The 20,368-nt window shown below is 38.7% G+C and overlaps 2 protein-coding genes across 3 annotated transcripts in view; one reads left to right on the top strand and one right to left on the bottom strand.

The window, feature by feature from the left end:
- Positions 1-1,478: 1,478 nt before the first annotated feature.
- Positions 1,479-14,988, bottom strand: atl1 (atlastin GTPase 1). Its single transcript, XM_062994829.1, has 14 exons — positions 14,940-14,988; positions 10,923-11,173; positions 10,427-10,561; positions 8,167-8,271; positions 8,021-8,071; positions 7,200-7,256; positions 7,010-7,102; positions 5,967-6,105; positions 5,712-5,839; positions 5,471-5,527; positions 4,741-4,812; positions 4,194-4,625; positions 2,153-2,167; positions 1,479-2,030 (listed from the first exon to the last, which is right to left on the bottom strand). Exons 1-14 carry the CDS (start codon positions 14,971-14,973, stop codon positions 1,920-1,922), a joined length of 1,680 nt encoding a protein of 559 aa, XP_062850899.1. The 5' UTR covers positions 14,974-14,988; the 3' UTR covers positions 1,479-1,919.
- A 3,017-nt stretch (positions 14,989-18,005) lies between these two features.
- The window catches only part of map4k5 (mitogen-activated protein kinase kinase kinase kinase 5), a 45,087-nt gene continuing 42,724 nt past the window's right edge, over positions 18,006-20,368 (top strand). For both annotated transcript variants that reach the window (XM_062995634.1, XM_062995632.1), the window contains exon 1: positions 18,006-18,248. The gene's annotated coding sequence lies outside the window, so the exon portion shown is untranslated. The remainder of the gene's footprint in view (positions 18,249-20,368) is intronic.

Below are 20,368 nucleotides of genomic sequence, written 5' to 3'. Positions count from 1 at the left end.
GTGAGGAGACAGTGCAACCACCGAGCCACCGTGCCGCCCAGATAGAATATTAATATTTATATAAATACCTTCATCAGTGAGGGGAATTGTGGATTTCCTTCATATATTGAATGCAACTCTAGTTAGCTGATGCTTAATGGCTTCTAATCAATCCCTCTTTACTCCATGGTTTTTATACTGTTTCTCAGCTCTAGCTTAGACCAGACACACTGGATGTGTGAGCCATAGTTTACAAAACACAGCTGTCAGCTTTTCTGACTGAAGCACTCCAAGGAGACTTAGATTACCTGGTTTTAAACATGTAATGTTTTATTTTTTATAAATTGCACAGAATTTAACATAAAACAAAACACTTGTTACAAAATAACCAAGCCTGGATAAAGTGTCACTCGGCCATCAATGTGCATAAAGCATAATTCCTGTAGTGTCGTTTCAGTGTGTGGGTGTAAATATTGTACATTTACAGCAAAAGGAACCGAAGTGCATTTATAGTCTATCAACAATGACAAATAAAACGCCTGAGCCAGATCGCAAACATACAGACTGAGCTTTAGTTCACTCATCACAACATGTATATTTTATATATATATATATATATTATATATTATAATTATATATTATATTATTATAAATCACCTGCCCAATTTTAGTCAACTCGACATCACAACATAGGGACACACAAGTTAGACCTTGCTGACCAAGACTTGCCAAGAAACTTGCCAAGTAACCTAGAGGTGCCAGACATTAAAACAAAAGGGGTCGTCCTGGGATTGCAATGTTATTACTGACCATTTAAATGTAAAAAGCGTTTCCTAATTCCAGTCCTGTGCAGCAATATTCCTTATCGTCCAGAAATCATAAGTTTAAAACAAAGAATTACCATGCCAGTCCTTGACCTTGAGTTCACCCTGCATACTTTAGTATATTAAGTTAACACTTAGTCACATCATAAACTCACACATGCAAATCAAAACTGTAGGCCAAACACAGCAGATGAGTTTCAATTTCTTTGACTTTGTTTAACTGTACTCTCAATGAACAGAATTGCTTTGCTGAGTTGAACCATGAGGGGGCAGTGCTTAATGTTACCTACGACAAGTTCAAAATTAACTGTCGAATCCAAACAAACCCAAATGTGTCCTTCACCGTTGTGATTTTTAAAAAATTATTTTAAGATGCTGAGCTACCTTAGTGTGCTAACAACCAAAAAGACTCAGTTTATATATACAAATCAGGAATGAATAATCATGCAAGGTGGTCACAACTAAAATGCTAAATCATAGCATGTACATAGCAATATACATTTAGGCCACAATGGCAGACCATTTCTGATTTTAAGTCTCTTGTTGACATCCTGACTGTGCCCACTTCTCTACACAATGTGAGTGGTTTGAACTCAGCTTGAACTCAGTATAAATAAGAAAGAAATGACAGATGTTTTTTAAGTATACTCTATAAGAATCTTAATATTTCTCCTTACACAGCAGTCTCTAAAACTTCCCAATCCAGTCACGGAAAATTCCTAAAAATGTACACCCTTGCTACATTTCATCGCCCAGTCTGAACCAAGACATCTAGACCATGTTGTACATGTTTATAAAACTTAAACAGAACAGTAAACACTAGATGAGACTATTCACACACACACAGGACTTCAGCTATGATTAGTCAGCCTGAGTATTCAATCCTCACCTCTGGATTGCTATGAGTGCCACACCATGCCATGATTACTACATCAGACCTCTGTTTCTTATACAGTAACAAGCTGAACATTGTACATTCTTGAACTCTGTAGTTACAGGATGTTACTGGTATGATTTAAAAAGCTCTGGCTATGGCTGACACATCTCCGAAAGTGAGTGGGTGTATGTTTGGGGGTTTGTATCTGTGTGTGTTCATGCGTACAAGTGTGTGTATGGTCAGTTTGTCTTCTTGTCCTGTTCGGGTTGTTGCTCAGGCTGGTGTTTTGGGAAGGCGTGATTATACAGCTGCTTGTGATGGGCAGCCACATTGTACAGCTTATACAGAGCCTGGGAAAGAGACGGACAGAGGGAAGGAATTGGTTAACGATGATGAACCGAATTCCTGAGAGCCAGGGTTCATGCAGATATGTGTTTAAGCACAGATGTACAGGCATGCCCATGTCCCTTACCTCATTGGTGCTTCCCTGAGGCAGTAAGAAAAACAAAGAGAGGAGAAAATAAATGCCACAGCATTCATGTCATGTTTTCTTTGCTTAGTTACAGGGTATGCTGATTGTGAGCTGAAGTGGAAACACTAAAATACAATTTAAAATCATGCCTGTGTGAGATGAAAGTCAGTTCGATTTCATAACCTATAATCTTGGGTTAGACTTTTCTAGTGGTAGTTCTCATGCTCGTGTTACATTAGCCTGCGTCTGCGAGCTCCAGGTCACTCCTGGACCTTTAAATCGCCCCCTGGTGGTAAATATCATGTAGTGCACTGTGTAACCTATAGCAGCAACGATGTGGCCAGAAATCATGTGACAGCAGGATAAATGAGGGCAAAAATCAAGAGGCTAAATTGGTAGATGCTACGATGGAAAACGTATTAAAACTGAAATGTTTATATAATACAATGTGGTAAAGGTGGTGGAGTTTTATCCCCACAGTGTAATATCCTCCACCTTGATCAGTTAATCTGGCAACTGTAGCCTAGCGGTTAAGGTACTGGACTAGTAATCAGAAGGTCGCTGGTTCAAGCCCCACCACTGCCAGGTTGCTGCTGTTGGGTCCTTGAGCAAGGCCCTTAACCCTCAATTGCTTAGACTGCATAATGTCACAGTACTGTAAGTCGCTTTGGATAAAGGCGTCTGCTAAATGCTGAAAATGTAAATGTAATCAGTTCAAATATTGTGAGAGCCAATTTATTCTATTTTGCATTTTTCTTAAATTTAATACAGTGTTTATCAATACAACAAAACATTTTGAGGCAGAAATTGTATCTTTGACAAATGTGCATATATTTCCAAATTTCTTTACGCATTTTCTTTCCTTATTCTCCCGATTTAGCGTAGTCAATTTGTCTTCCGCTGCTGTGGATCCTTGACTGTGTTCGAGGAAGGTATATTTGCAGCTCACGTTCCCTCTGATACATACGCAGTCCTAGCGGACCACTTCTTTACGCCCGTGCCACTGCACAGACGCTTCTATCTGCTATCCAGGGTCCTTGCACAGCGTTGAAGACCCCACCCACTTAGTCCGGTCATTTCCCCAACCCTGCAGACACATTGGCCAATTTTGTGTCTGCTGCAGGCACTGCCAATTGTGCCCGCCAGATGGCGCCCAGCCGACTGGTAGCAGAGCCGAGACTCGAACTGGGGAGTTCAGAATCTCGGCGCTGGTGTGCTAGCAGAATATCCCGCTGCGCCACCTGGGCGCCACTATTCAAATTTAACACCACCTAAAAGCGAATAAGCACTTTTGCAATACTGACCATGTTAATTCCTTTGTACTGAGGGTCAGATTTTTTCCAGTAAAGTCCATGCTCAGATGACTGTGTGCATGTAGATTTGATCTCCTCATAATGAATCTGCAGGCACTGTTTACCAGTTTTAAATACGACCTCACCAAATACTAAGAAATTCAGAAATGTACTTTTATTGTTTTTTTTTAAGATTAAACTTTCATGGCCACTTGGGAGGCACTGTAGTAGTAGTGGAGTAGTAGTGGAGTAATAGTGGAGTAACGGAGATTGGTGTGTGACTCTCCATGCACAATACGGATTTTTATATAAACCTGCCACAAGCAGGTAAAAAGAAGCAGTCGGCTATTGCACATGTAGAGGTCAGCAACAGCAGAGGGAGCGAAATTTGATCGGGTAATTGAATATAACTACCTTGTGGGGACAATTGGAAAAAATGTAAAAAGTACATCAGGAAAATAAACTGAAGTATAAAAAACCATAAAAACACTATATGCGACACCTGACCTGAGAGCTTGTGTGGCATAATGGTAAGAGCAGTGCCTGGGTGCCAGGGGTTCGAATCTTAGGCTCGGCTCACAAATACTGAATGCGCATGGCAGTACCTAAACCCAGCCATTGGGAAAAGCCATTAGTGCACCATTAGTGCCTGTCCCAAGCCTGGATAAATAGAAGGGTTGCATGATATTCATGTACTAACATGCATCAAGTATTTAAAGAGAGTAGTAACAAACACGATGTTTGCTCACCTGATCCCACAGCGCTCCTGCCACCTGGTCTATGAGGGCACCGAGCTCTCGATACTCGCCAGAGTAACGGATGTAGGCCCAGGTGCACAGTGTGATGAGCGAAAAGCCCAGCACCATGTTGCACACGCTGGCGATCACGTCCACGCCCACAAAGCCAGTGATACCTGCTGCCACGTACATGACGAAGATGACCACGAAGAGCGTGGCGGGCGTCCGTGCCGCGTGGAAGATGTTCTTGGAGTCGTTGTGCTTGATGTACTGCACGAAGAGCTCGTTGATCTCAGTCTCCAGCTGCTGCAGGTAACGGCGACTGAACTCCTCGCCGCCCATCTTCTTCACACCGCGGAACACAGCCAGCGCTTCGTTACGGATCTCCGCGTGACGAGCCTGCAGCTCGCTCGGGGCCAGGAACGGCCTGTCACCTCCACTTACCTGTTAAAAGGAAATAATTGTGTTTAAGAGAGAAGGAGAAAAGATAAAGACACTGATCAAATATCGATCAACAAATATTCAGATGAAGGTGTGTTTGAACTGTCCGGTCTGTCACCTCCTCCATCTTTCTGTTGTACAGGTCTTTAGCTGCAGCTACAGCCGCCAGGTTATTCGCTTCTGCCGTGGCCTGAACACAAACACCAAAATATACAGTCAGCCTACTAGTACTAGTATGGTTTTTGAAAATGTTGGATACAAATAAATGTAGTCTGTATCATGTTATTATTATTATATGGTTTGAACACTGATGTCTGTAGGGTGAGGTGGGGGTATGCTGGTGCCAATGGCATGAGCAACTTACACATCTGTGAAGGCAACATTAATGCTGAGTTTCTCAGACATTGTGCAGCAGCATCCACACTCCAAAAGTATCCACACTCCTGCCTTTCTGCCCACTTTGTGTTGCGGCTTTAAAATGGATTTTTAAATGTGTATGCTGCAGCGGTAGAATACGCTAGCCCAGTATCGCTAAGATCCGGAATTCAAATCTGTACTATCAGCCAGCCAGGCGTCTACACAGACATGATTGGCTATGTCTAGGGCAGACAAACAGCCTATCTTTTGTGAAGTGTGCTTTTAAATGCGCTCTTAGCTTAAGCCCCAAGCCCGGATCATTATGGGATTACTGGTATGCTTATTTTAATGCTAGTTGAGGTGCTGATGTCACCGTTTCTTGGTTTAAGGTCTGCAGAGTTTTAATGCTAAAACAATACTAATTTAGTGATTTTCGGTATAAGCACTCTTTTTTCGATTATGTAGTGGTTGGTGTTAAGTGTTTGCTGTACCTGTAGCATGGATTTTGGGTGTGGCAGCTCTTCTCCCTGGTAAATCTTTATATATGCCTGAGTAAAAACAAAGTTCAGGTAGTCAGACAAAGTTAGTTTGGGACTTGGTCACTATCATATAGTGTGTGTTACATAATTACAGTCCAACTTCAATTTAATTCACCGGTTCTGCTTAATAAAACAACTTGCTGTGTCACGGTTCAAAAACTTCATTTCAAGTGACATTGCATGAAGTCCCTACCTTAAAATATTCCAGTAGGCCTCTGCAGGTAATTTTGCTGCCGTTGATTTCTTTCACATCTAAGTTTTGGGGGCTGAGTAACCACGGCACCAGCACCTTCAGGTTACCAATGAATTCTGGATCGATCTCTAAAATGCAGGTCACGTTAATGCATTACTCAGATAGTACTGGTATTAAAGTTTCCACTGTGATTTGTTGAGCCTAAATTATCACATGCCTGTGTGTTTGTGTGTGTGTGTGTGTGTGTGTGTGTACCTTTGAGTCTGCCATCGAAGTGGGGGTTGGTGGCAACCTTAAGGCCGGGATGGGGCATGAGGAAGCAGGAGATGTTGGTGAAGCAGGAGTGAATGTGCTTTCTCACATTTTGCAACTCCTCATGCTGGTTCTCTGAGATCTAAACACACACACAAACATTCATTAGCAACATTTACTCAATGAATAGGATGCTAGGCTGTTACTCAGAAGATTGAGGGTTCAAATCTACAATTGTGGGGTAGCTAATATAAGCTCTTACCCCTCTCTGTATCAGGGTGGTGTATCATGGACCTGGTCATAAATACTTCTTAAAACGTACAGTATGGGAAACATTTAACATAAGAACTTGTACTGTATACTTGTGGATGGATGTCACGGTCAGGGATGTTCAAAGTTGGGTAGATGGTAGTTACTTGTATTACATGTCACAAATTTTAAGAGTGCCTTTATCTGTCATATATACATATACACTTTTTCCACATACACCAGCTTGTTTGAAAACTGGGGTCAGAGCGCAGGGTCAGCCATTGTACGGATTTTTCCCCTGATGCTATCAATCAGCTAATTGCACTGTAATGTAGTATTTCTTTAAATTCAAATGAGATTATGTATTAAAAATTACATGCTATATGTCTCAGCCATGGGTTGGGAGTCCAAGAGAGCATACCTTGTTTTCTCTTGGCTTATTTTTATGGAAAGGGCAGCTACTGCTTCTGTTAGGTGTGTGTGTGTATCTATTTAAAGACTGATCTGGAAAAGCAACCACCAGGGAATGCAAAATGCAGTAAGGTTTTCAGCACTCGCTTCATTAACCACCTTTAACCAACAACGCTGGTTTTCCTTTTTTAACCTCCAGCTGATGCACCTTTGAACGATTTAGTGTTTCAGCTTGATGGTTCAATACCTTACAAAAATAAACCTATAGATGTCACTTTGTTTTCCATGCAGTGATAAATTTTTTCCCTTCTGCCCACCTGCTGAGTCAGTCTGATCTGAGTAACTACGATCACACACTCAGCACTGATGTAGAGTAACTGTCTGACCTTTAGTCGTTTTTCCAAAAACTTCATCCCTCCCTCTTGTCCGTAGGGAAATTCATATGGAAAACTCCAGTCTCGCACCAGGAAAATCATAGACTGAAAAAAACAGAACATATTACACACATGCAGCTATCAGTCCAGGTTTCTTTCACAAGCATGTGAGTCATGTGATGTGATGGATGAATGTAAATACCTGGAATGGCTTGAGGCATGTTTCCTCCATTGCCAGTCTGCCATATTCTGTAAAAAGCTAGAAAAAGAGAGACAGAGACACAAAACACAAATAAGGGAAAGCAGCTAAGGCTCTTGTAAATACCAGGTTGCATTTATCCAGCTTTGTTTTTTAGACATGCAGGCTTCCCACTGCCATTTAGTGGGTTGCACACTTATATACACGAAGCATCTAGTATGATGTCATGTGACAGTTTTTTTTATTTATTTTACCCCCTTAAGTGTAGTCAATATGCTGCTGGGGACCCCTAGTGGTGCCCAAGGAGGGGGTGACATGACTGACACACACTCCCTCAGATGTGTGCGCAGTCTATCGATCCCTTCTTCGCGCATGGAGAGCCACACCCCAACCTCAGCGCTCCTCCACCGCTGTGCAGGCGCCCTGGGCAACCAGGATCCTTACACAGCCCCACGCCTCTGTTAAATCTGATCATTTTCCACCCTAGCAGACTAGGAGCTAATTATGCCTGCTAGAGGGTGCCCAGCCAACCGGTAGCAGAGCTGAGACTCAAACCTGGGAGTTTAGAATCTCGGCACTGCTTATCAATCCCACATATAACCCTAATTCCTAGATTTCTTATTCCTCAACTAAAAATTTGAAACAGTACAAAGACTAGATATTTAACCAATGTTTTAACCAACATTTTTGGTACATACACACAGATTGGGAGACAGAGAGAGATAATTTTGATAAAGTTAACCGGCCCTTGGTTTTTCACATAAATATCAACCCCATTTCCTTAAAACAAAAACATCTCTGGAATAGACAGTGCGCTGATGTACCTGCAAGTGCTGCAAGTCGTCCTCCTGAACATTCTGAGATATGTTATACACCTGCAGAGAAACATATCAGAGAAATCTGTTATATAAGCTGGTATGATTTATGTTATACACAAGAGAGAGCATGCTTCTCAGTTTTGTTGATTTACCTGCATGGAGCTGATCATGGTACTCAGGGCGAATACAGTAGCTGAGTCTCTCAGTGTTGACTGGCTGTCAAATGTTCCCTGTGTGTCCATTAGTAGCACTGCAACCTAGAAGCCAGGAGAGAATTCGCATGAGTGCACAGACTACTCCAAGAAACTGGGGCTTGTACGTGGCCCCAGGACTGAACATCCTGAGTTCCAATCCTTAATATACCACAGCTATCTTTTCCTGAATAAAAAGCTTTCTTCCCTGCTCTCTTCCTTTAAGCTGACAGGATGTACAGTAGTGTTCAAAATAATAGCAGTCCAACACCATTAACATTTACATTTACATTTACAGCATTTAGCAGACGCTTTTATCCAAAGCGACTTACACAGTGAGCGGAACACAATGAGCAATTGAGGGTTAAGGGCCTTGCTCAGGGACCCAACAGTGGCAACTTAGTGGTGGCGGGGCTTGAACCGGCAACCTTCTGTTTACTAGTCCAGTACCTTAACCACTGAGCTATCACTGGCATTAACTTGATAAATCAATGTTTTTAGTAGAAGTGATATTTCTACATAGCAAAAAATTTACTTGAAAGTGTAGTAGAGTATTGAAAACAAAACAAACCCAACAATTAGGACATGCATGCCGTTCATTCTGAGTAATTGAAGCATTGATTGAAAGGGGCTTGTTCAAAATAATAGCAGTGAGGAGTTCAATTGGTGAAGTCATTCATTCTGCAGAAGAATGGGTGTCAATTTTGGCCCTTATTTAAGGTAGGCGGGGGGTAAATGTTGCACAGGTTGGTCATAGCGCATTTCCTTCTGAAATACTGGGTAAAATGGGTTGTTCCAGACATTGTTCTGATGAACAGCGTACTTTGATTAAAAAGTTGATTGTAGAGAGAAAAAAAATACAGAGAAGTGCAGCAATGATAGGCTGCTCAGCTAAAATGATCTCAAATGCCTTAAAGTGACAACCAAAACCTGAAAGACGCAGAAGGAAGCGTGGAACTACTGTTTGAATGGATCAAAGAATAGCCAGAATGGCAAAGGTTCAGCCAGTGATCACCTCCAGAAAGATCAAGGAACATCTGAAGTTACCAGTGAGTACAGAAGATGATTAAGTGAAGCCAATTTACCAGCAAGAACTCCTTGCAAAGTCCCGTTGTTAAGAAAAAGACGTGTCCTGAATGGGTTCAAATTTCCCAAAGAACACATTGACTGGTCCAAAGAAAAATGGCTCAACATTTGTGGACTGGTGAAAGCAAAATTGTTCTTTTTGGGTCAAGTGGCCATAGACAGTATGTCAGACGACCCTCGAGCACTGAATTCGAGCCAAAGTTCACTGTGAAGGTAGTAAAGCATGGTGGTACAAAACTATGATATGGGGATGTTTTTCATACCATGGTGTTACATCTGTTTATCACATACAAGGGATCATGGATCAGTTTAAATATATCAGAATACTTGAGGAGATCATGTTCCCCTGACTTCAATCCCAGAGAGAACTTGTGGGCTGATATCTGAAACGTGTTTTTTTGAGGCAAAACCCAAAATTGCAGAAGAACTGTGGAATGTAGTGTAATCATCCTGGACTGAAATACCTGTTCAGAGGTGCCAGAAGTTGGTGGACTCCATGCAACACAGATCTCGGAAACAATTGTTATGCCACTAAATATTAGTTCAGTAATTTAAAGTAAAGTGAAACCTCAAACATTTTCAGTTTATAGATACATTTTTTGAGTTTTTAAAGAAAAATGCTGGCACTGCTATTTTTTTGAACAGCCTAATATTCATTTTTCTTAATTTTCTGTAAAGGATTAACACAAACTGGCTAAATGTTGTTAATGTTTTGATTTAGAATTAAAAGTGTAGTATTTTCAGTGCATTTGCATTTATGGAAATAAAAGTTATTATAATGATTTTTAACACTACTGTATACACACCAAGTGCATTAGAAATAAGGGTAATCCTCTATAATCTTTAACTGACATTACGTGGCTTGTTGCAGTTATTAAGACTGCTTCACACATTGGGAGCCATTAGCAGAGCATTAGCCAAGCCATTAAGTCATACTTTAGACAGACTGGAACATTAGCATCACTTAGATACTGTACATCACATCATCTCTGTATCAAGACAATCATTTACTCATTTCCCTTAAGATTTTTGTGGATACAAAATCAAATGTTACATAAAAACAAGCCACTACAGGTTGTAAAAAAGGACACAGTAAAAGTCAATGTCTGAACTACTGTGTGCCTGTCTATGCCACCTTGTTTCCATCTGGTTTGTCCACCAGGAAGACTTCACTCCAGATCTGGATGCCAGTGGTTTCTCTTTCAGACCCTCCTCTCCAAGTGAACCCTGTCAAAGGCTCATCTGAATCCCCCAGCCATTCCTCAGATGCCTATGAGCAAACACACATTATACAGACATTAGGTGCATATTGCTTATTATACATTATGAAGGCAAAAGAGTGTTTCCAAGTTCTGAGGCTGAGGGTTGAATAACAGTGCACATGGACATTTGTCAGGAAAAGTAAATGTTTTTTTTTTATTTAAACTCAAAATGATGACACGTTATCATTTAATTTTATTTAATTTAAGGTAAGATTAGTTGAATATTTTCAATTGCAATTTGTATTTGTTTTTTTTGTGGAAAACTACACTTGTAGGCTACACACCTCATTGGCTCTCTATTCCTTTCTCTCAAAGTGAAGTGATTACAAACCTGGAATCGAGTCATCTCTTATGAACAGGTGATCTTACCTGGTTGTACATGTAGCGCAGCATGAAGTCCATCAAGAAAGACTTGCCTTTGCGGAAAGCTCCGGCCACAGAAACGGCCACTATCTCTCTGTCTCGGAGATCTTTGGCGAGCAGAATACGACTTAATGCCGCCTCATTCAGCTCAAATGTGTGATCATCCTTCACCAGCAGCACCTGCACGGGTCGAGCCTTACCGTCCGGCTCCTCTTCATCAGAACTCCATTCAAATACATGTTTATCCACAAATGATCCTGCAAACATACACACACATGTCAGTTTAACAGTTACAAGGTGTTTCTATACAAATTTTAAATGTTCTCACAGTGCACTGGGCTCACAGACATTTTTCATTTGCTAGGGTCTTTTTGTGTCCTCATCCACTTGTGTTTAAGTTCTATTATTATATTATCATGAGTACACTACCATACAAATGATATTATATATTTGTATTTTTATTGGTATTAAAATTTAAATTATAATTGATATACAGTATTATAATTATTAGTTTTAATTGTTTGTCTTGCTAAACATTATCAAACTGGGACAGAAATGGTTTGCCATTTTGGAGCAGGTAACACTTTAGCTATGAAATTTGACAACGCCAGTGCTGCACAGAAGTGATGCTAGATGTGGGTTAGGGTGTGGCAGACTGAAAGCTATGAGAAGGAAACTGTGACCCTTCTTAGTGAGTGAACAAGCCAAGCTAGAAAGATCTCAGACACTGGATTGGATTAAGGTTTTATAAGCACTGTTTAAGAACACACAAGGGTAAAAACCTTGAATTTTAAATACTAATAGTTACATGTGGTTTATTGTACTGTACATCAATATGTGAACACTGATCTTTTCTATCCTTCAAGCCATAAAAAGCAGGAATATGCAAGACTGTGATTGGTTGTCAGCATGAAGGTATAATATGAACTGGCACTGCTTTAGCCCTAATTAATTTCATTGGTTTGCTAAATCTGGGATCTCCTGAATATTAGTTACTATTGGTTAGCAATTACTTGTACCGTATAAAGTGCACTGGTGTAGACAGTAAGAAACAATCTGGGATTTAACCTACCCTAACCAACCTTGTTTAATACAGTGGGGCCAAAAAGTATTTAGTCAGCCACTGATTGTGCAAGTTCTCCTACTTAGAAAGATGAGAGAGGTCTGTAATTTTCATCATAGGTGCACTTCAACTATGAGAGACAAAATGAGAAAAAAAAATCCAGGAAATCACATTGTAGAATTTTTAAAGAATTCTTTTGTAAATTATGGTGGAAAATAAGTATTTGGTCAATAACAAAAGTTCAACTCAATACTTTGTAACATAACCTTTGTTGGCAATGACAGAGGTCAAACATTTCCTGTAAGTCTTCACCAGGTTTGCACACACTGTAGCTGGTATTTTGGCCCATTCCTCCATGCAGATCTCCTCTAGAGCAGTGATGTTTTGGGGCTGTCGCTGGGCAACACAGACTTTCAACTCCCTCCACACATTTTCTCTGGGGTTGAGGTCTGGAGACTGGCTAGGCCACTCCAGGACCTTGAAATGCTTTTTACGGAGCTCCTTTGTTGCCCGAGCGGTGTGTTTGGGATCATTGTCATGCTGGAAGACCCAGTCACGTTCCATCTTCAATGCTCTCACTGATGGAAGGAGGTTTTGGCTTAAAATCTCACGATACATGGCCCCGTTCATTCTTCCCTTAACACGGATCAGTCGTCCTGTCCCCTTTGCAGAAAAACAGCCCCAACGCATTATGTTTCCACCCCCATGTTTTGACCCCAAGGGAGATTATCAATGGTCTTGTATGTCTTCCATTTTCTTACAATTGCTCCCAGAGTTTATTTATTTACACCAACCTGCTTGCCTATTGTGGATTCACTCTTCCCAGCCTGGTGCAGGTCTACAATTTTCTTCCTGGTGTCCTTCGACAGCTCTTTGGTCTTGGCCATGGTTGAGTTTGGAGTCTGACTGTTTGAGGCTGTGGACAGGTGTCTTTTATACAGATAACGAGGTCAAACAGGTGCCATTAATACAGGTAACGAGTGGAGGACAGAAGAGCTTCTTAAAGAAGAAGTTACAGGTCTGTGAGAGCCAGAAATCTTGCTTGTTTGTTATTGACCAAATACTTATTTTCCACCATAATTTACAAATAAATTCTTTAAAAATCCTACAATGTGATTTCCTGAATTTTTTTTCTCATTTTGTCTCTCATAGTTGAAGTGTACCTATGATGAAAATTACAGACCTCTCTCATCTTTCTAAGTAGGAGAACCTGCACAATCAGTGGCTGACTAAATACTTTTTGACCCCACTGTAAGTCACATTTAGTCTATGTGTTTTAGTACAGTAGGTATTTTCCCACTTTTTATTGTCTGGTGAAAACAACAGCTGTTTCAACCACTTTTGTTTTTGCTTTTTATACATTAAGTCTTTTTCCTTCTTACTAATGAATATAAACAAAAAAGTATGTAGGAGGGAAACCAAATAGGATTGAAATAAGTAGTAGTCTACATGATGGTTAAACATAAAAGATATGTTAGGTTACACAAATCAACTTTTAGATAATAATGCTGCAAATAAAAAAAACCTCATTCAATTTGCACCTTGTTTCATTATAAAAGATTTTGTCGTTGGTTGGGAAGATTTTACACAATGAGTAGCAATCATGGTGAAGGTAAATTCAATTCCAAACATTTTCAGGGTTATAAATCATTTTAATTGAAAATGCTACAAATCCATGACAAACACCTTAAACGTCCCTATCAGTACAATTGGTTCGATTGGTTCAATTTGCATGAACCACAAGCTGTCCCCAGACAGGTTTACCACACAAGATTTTACAAAGGGTGTGTAGGTTATTAATGAGGAAGGTAAGAGAGAAGCCAGTGGTCACCTGAAAACAGTTGCAGGACAACTTAAAGACACCAGGAACAAGAGTTGCACAAAGAACAATAAGCAATTAAATGAAACCCAATCATTTTTGCAAAAGCCATGCACTCATTTAAAGGAACACAAAGATGCACATATGAAGCTACTTTTCTGCACACCATACTGAGGTCATCGTTCACATTTATAGGTTTACTGTTATCTGGATCTGTTTATAACACACTTTACCTTGACTAAAGCCACTACAGCTACAAAGCATAATGCTACCACCACAATGCTTCAATGGGTCTATGAACCATACATCCTATATTTTACAGTGCCACTGAGCAGCCCCTTGAAATGAAGACTGATGCTGAAACACTCCAGTTCCTACAATACCTCTATCATGCTTTCAGGGATAGAAGGAATCAGTGTGGGTCTATAGTGATCGACCATGGCCTGATCAGTTCAATAGGCCAAGAACCCAACATCTCCATACGTCATATTTCTCTATATAGGTCACCCTGTTTCCCATCATTCCCAGTCCTAAGCTCCATATTACCCCGTATACAGTAAGAAATACTGTACCTTTACAGCATAACATAGTAAATGTGCTTGTGAAACATCTCTGTTCATTACAAACTAATTACATGGATCTGATAAACGAAATTAATCACACAGGGAATCAGTTAAAGAAACTGGTTACCCAATTTTGCTGCAGAATGCGTTAATCTTAGTACAAACCACACTCCATAACCCCCGTCATGTAACAGTTTCGGCAATAAATGTATAAAATAATCCACTATTCATTATTATTATTGTTCTTTATAACAGACATGTGTGGTTCTTTTTCTCAGGTACTGTAACGACACACAGGCATAATAATAGTAAACACAGGGCTGTACCATTATAGGAGGCTGGTTCGATATGGGCTGTGGCCCCGTTGATCATAATAATTGCTTATTTAAAATAATAATAGAAAAATAAGCCACAATATTATTGTATAATGCTCCTTTTTAGCCAACATATCTGCTTTTGCGTGGTGCTCATTAGTCCTTGTTATATCATTTATCCCGTATATCCCGTATAAACAGGACTGTATACAGGGATGTACATAACATTAGGTAGTAATTAATAACCGCTCTTTGTATACTCACCCCAGCTGTCTCTGTCCTTTTTATCTTTGACCATGATGTCGCTTTCCACACCCCAGAGTTTAATAATCGGTCCTAATCAACAATCATGTAATCAGAAAAACGGGAAAGGCATTAACGTTACCGACGCCTCATTCTCAATTGCAGTAAACAAATACAACCGCCAGGGGGCAGAGCGCAGGCTTACGGCGTCTTATTGAAATATACAGTACATTCAGTCTCAGAATTACAGGGTATTGGGAAAGCTGGGTACAAGAAGTCATGACAAATGTCGTTGTGGTTAATTATCTAAATCAGTTTCACTATAATCTTTAGCATGGTTTGGGTCACGTTGGGTCCAGCCCCATTCTGAAACAATGGGAATGAACACAGGGAGATGGACACATTCACTCACTCACTCACTCACACCACCATGTGGCTCACTAAAATACACTGTATGGCCAAACGTAGAACGACAGTCCTCCTAATTAATAAGATTGGATGTTTTAGCCACACTATTTGCTTAAAGTATATTAATTGTTCAATTGTATAAAATCAATTATCTACTTCCAGCTTTGTGGCCACAGTCTGGGGAAACAAGCTTTCCTCTTTCAGCATGTCTGTCCCCTGTGCACAATGTGAGATTCATAAAAACCTGGTTTGACCAGTTTTGTGTTTAGGAACTCCAATGTCCTGCACAGAGCCCTGATCTCTATCCCACTAAACATCTTTTGGATTAACTAGAATGTCAATTGCAGGCCAGGCCATCAGTGGCCACATGAACTTTTCCAAATAGGCACAAATTCCCACAGACATCTTCCAAAACATTGTGGAAAGCAAATTATTATTACCATTACTATTATTATTATTATTATTATTATTATTGTTATTGTTATTGTTATTGTTATTGTTATTATTATTATTATTATTATTACTATTATTGCTATTATTATTTCTATTGTTGTTATTATCATTGTTATTATTATTATTATTATTACTATTATTGCTATTATTATACTAATAATAATAATAATAATTATTATTATTATTATTATTCTTACTATCATTACTATTATTATTATTATTGTTATTGTTATTGTTATTGTTATTATTACTATTATTGCTATTATTATTTCTATTGTTGTTATTATCATTGTTATTATTATTATTATTATTATTACTATTACTATTATTGATATTATTATAATTATAATTATAATTATAATAATAATAATAATTATTATTATTATTATTATTATTATTACTATTACTATCATTACTATTATTATTATTATTATTATTATTATTATTATTATTATTATTATTATTATTATTATTGGGTGGCTCAGTGTGTCGCCTCATAGTTCGATCCCCAGGTGGGGCGGTCTGGGTCCTTTCTGTGTGGAGTTTGCATGTTCTCCCTGTGTCTGCGTGGGTTTCCTCCGGGAGCTCCAGTTTCCTCCCACAGTCCAAAAACATGCAAGTGAGGTGAATTGGAAATACAAAATTGTCCATGACTGTAAAATGACGGTATTATCCTTATAAATAAGACATATCATTATTATTAGTAGTAGTAGTAGTAGTAGTACTGTAGAATGATGAGATGATTATTTTCAATTCATTGATTTTATAGTTTTTGAATCAGCCACTAGATGAGGCTCAAAGCACAATTATTGGTTGTTTTTGCTGATTATTATTAAACCCCAAAAATTGCTTTTAGATACCAAGTGAATCATCTAGTCGTGTACAAAGTGTGTTTTTAAGGTTAGAAGTGAGTTTTGTTAACAGAAGAAACTGCACAGCGTTTATGTTAATGTCACAGTTGCATCACTGTTACCAGCCGTAATATGATTCACCTCACCTCCTGTTTTCTATTAGATTGTGTTATCTTTATTTATTTATTATTGTTTAATTATATCTACCAGGGTGTCCATTCAGGAGATACTGCTGAACAAAGCATACCAGCCAATAGAAACAATGCAGGAGTGATCACTGGTAAAACGGGTACTAAGTGAACTATTCCAGTATGGAAAGATTGCAGTTGAGTCTGAATCCGATTCCCTAAATTGATGGACTAGGGAGTTGTTTAGAAGAATCGATTTAATGGAATTTAACATAGAGCTGAATTTCTTTTTTATAATGGATTCCACTATAAATAACATATGTATTATCAAACCATGGAAGTCTTATATTTGCTTGTAATAACAGCAATTTATTGTTTCTGTAGTTTTATTCAAGCAGTTTTTTTTTTAATTGCAGTGTGGTGTAAAGCACACCTCGCTGGACTCAGGGAAGTGGAAATGAATTCTCTGGAGGGATGAGTAATGCTTCACATATTGTGTTTGGCAAATGCCAAAACAATACTACATTTTTAAACAAACTCTCACTTCACCAGACTGATGTTTTGCCATGTAGCTTAAAAGAATTATCCAGTATTTTATCCTAATCTTTACTTACTGTGTCTTTAATACAGCTGTAATTATTGCTGGTAAATAAAACAAACATTTGCTTATTACTAAAGTGGATATTTGTAAGCACTGCATGCTCTTGTCTCAAAGGATTACAGCATTATTTTACACACTATAAAATAAGTTGTAAGTAATAAATATAAATATGTCAGTTAAATATACTGTGCAAATTATGCAACAAAATTATTTTATGTGTGCAAAGATGTTTTGTGCAATTGTTATTTTTCTATAGAGACACCTCAGATGTGATTTCTATACCGTGAGACTAGAAAAATGAACTAAATTTAAACAATCCAGATCAAAACTGGCCTGTTTACATTCCTCCTGTCAGTCACACAACAGACACGCACCCCAAACACCTTCAGTCCACTAAAATCCCTACTGATTACGAATATAAACCTGACAACATAGCTCTGCTAAATTGTTACCATATTATAATACTAGAAATGCAAAGAGGAAAAACACATTTACCCTCTAACTAGGCCATACGTCTTTCAGACGACAGTTCATTCACTTTAAGGAATCGATGCCAAAGCTAACGGTTCCCTACTGTGTAAACAATACATAGAATCAAAGAGTCGACTCCTGAGTTCCTGGAACATCGACGGCAGCTAGGCGGGGAGACGGAGCGCTGTAGCTTAGCTAGAAGATTAGCACTATAACCGCCTGCGTGGTCCACCGTCGTTCAGTTGGAAGAATAAGCACTTTTGAACTGACTGAGGATGTTTTGCGATGCTTTTTAATGCAAAATGAGCCTCAGTACTTAAAGAATATTTCGTACAAACTTGTGTAAATGGTGGAGATGGAATATACGCGAGGAAACAGAAGGTTCTTTACAGAATAACAACTTTGGTTGTCGAATGCGGTGAGATGGCTGTACTGGTTTTACTAGTAGCGTTAGCTAACTTAGCTAAATGGCTAGAAAACAGAGTGCTAGACAAGTTAAGCTTCATGTTAACTGAGCGTTATTGACATACTGTGAAGTTGTTTGTGTTGTTTAACCGCTGTCAGATTTACAGTTTGAACTGTTTGTTTAGCTTTACTTTTACTTCTGTGCTAGCTTGGCTAGGTTACCCTAGTTTGAAGTTAGCCAACTACTTGCCAGCTAGTTATTATAGAAATCAACTTTTAGTTTAAAAAGTCTTATATTTTTAATATTGCATATAAGTTTATGGGTGAAATTGTCAATATTCTAAAATAGCTTAACGGTCGATATGGGCATTAAGAGTCTGTCCCAAACCGCACTGCGTACTTAAAAGTCTGTAAAGCTTCTAACCAAACGATGGATGTTGTATCGATTAAACATGTCGTTTTTAACAACAAAACGTGGTATTAAGCGTTGGAAAACTAACCCTAACCCCAGCATCTGTTCCACCTGATCTGATTTCTTTTACTAGATCTCTAGGTTGAGCCAAATGTGATATAAATACTCCATTTAATAACATAGTATGTAAAATTGAACGCCATTAGTGCTAAGTTTTTAAGTTATACCCTAAAAGTACCAAACATAATACAGTAGCTGGACAAAATAACAACACATTAAGGCCTGACTTTGCTTTGACAGCTGCACAGGTGAGCTGTACCAGCATCTGTCAGCTATAAAAGGCCGCTGAAAATTAGCATCATGTGAGATTTTAAAGCAATATAAAACAACAACGTTTTAAATGACTAGTGGGTGAAAAAAGTCATGACAGAAACAGGTTACAAGTGTAAAAGCTGCAAGTCAGTCTAAAAAAATGGCTGTTATGATCTTCATAAGTCTAAAATTCATGATAGGGCTGCCATTATTGGCTAATTTATAACTATGCAAAACTTGGTGTAAGTACCACAAAACCTGGACTCCCAAGCAATATGATGCAACAGTATGTTAAATGTATTTATTTAGGTTTTAGAACTTTTAGGGTTCAAAATGCTGTGTAGTCTAGGACTAGGCTTAATCCCTGTCTGGGAAACCAACCTTTAAAGTTTTGGGAAAATCAGTTTAAATGAGAGAATAACCACATCACCTAGAAAACATGTTGCATGTTCAAATATTGAGTTTTATTGTGATTTACCACTAGTTTAATAAACAAAAGAAAGTGTGAAAGGTCTTCTGACTTTTTTTTCTTCCATATGTGGTTGGATGCAATAGACAGTATAGAAACTATAATGTGTTTGTTATATTACTTAAAAGAAAATTTGAATTATGAATTGTGACACCACGCTTGTCATGTCCTGGACCCTGATTTGTATAGGCTTGTGAATTACTATTAAGAGCACTGTTATGTGGTTTGAGAAGCAGCCTTTGCATTAGTCATGCGTAAAGCCTCAGTGCATCTACATTTGTTGCATTTAGCAGGTGCTCTTATTTTAGAGTTGTGACCTAAAACATATAAGCAACTGAGGGTTAAGGGCCTTGCTCAGGAGCCCAACAGTGTTGGCTCGAACCGGCGACCTTCTGATTACTAGTCCAGTACCTTAACGGCCTACAGACCTACAGTAGATTTCCTGCTTGCCACAAGTACATTTGCATACTGTGTGTTAATGTTGAGTTTGTAGTAAGATTTTAATAAATATATCACTCAAGTTTCTACCCATACAAATAGTATTCAAATTACAAAAGGATTAAGGCTATAACTGATAATAGAGCAGGACCATGTGGTGGGATAAACTGTCTAATAGAAATCTGTGTACAGTTAGATTATTAGAGCTGTAAACTGTCACCAAACGCAGTGCTATTTACCTCGAATGCTTTATGTAATTTATCCATGGCTAAATAAGAAAGCATGGTAAAAACAAAAGATCATAGAACATTTATGCATTTACAGTGTTTGTAATTGTGAGGAAAAAAAACTTTTATTATAAAACTAATCTGTCACGGGCAGCCATTTCATTACAGACTCGGACATTTTCTGTTAACATGATATTCCATATTCCATGTCAGAAATTTTCCATGTCAGTAACTATAATGGTAGGCAGTTACTAAAGTTGCTACTTTAGCCAATG

The sequence above is a fragment of the Trichomycterus rosablanca genome, chromosome 5 (genome assembly GCF_030014385.1).
Source record: "Trichomycterus rosablanca isolate fTriRos1 chromosome 5, fTriRos1.hap1, whole genome shotgun sequence".
Taxonomy (NCBI): domain Eukaryota; kingdom Metazoa; phylum Chordata; class Actinopteri; order Siluriformes; family Trichomycteridae; genus Trichomycterus; species Trichomycterus rosablanca.
The sequence above is the reverse complement of the archived record's forward strand: the minus strand, read 5'-3'. Positions and strand labels throughout refer to the sequence as shown.

Excerpts from the sequence above, each read along its gene's own strand:
- atl1 (XM_062994829.1), bottom strand. The coding sequence starts at position 14,973 with ATGGTCAAAGATAAAAAGGACAGAGACAGCTGGG. Across the intron at positions 8,272-10,426 it reads ACAAACCAGATGGAAACAAG|GTTGCAGTGCTACTAATGGA; the intron begins GTGGCATAGACA and ends CCTGGCTTCTAG. Across the intron at positions 7,257-8,020 it reads ACGACTTGCAGCACTTGCAG|CTTTTTACAGAATATGGCAG; the intron begins GTACATCAGCGC and ends CTCTTTTTCTAG.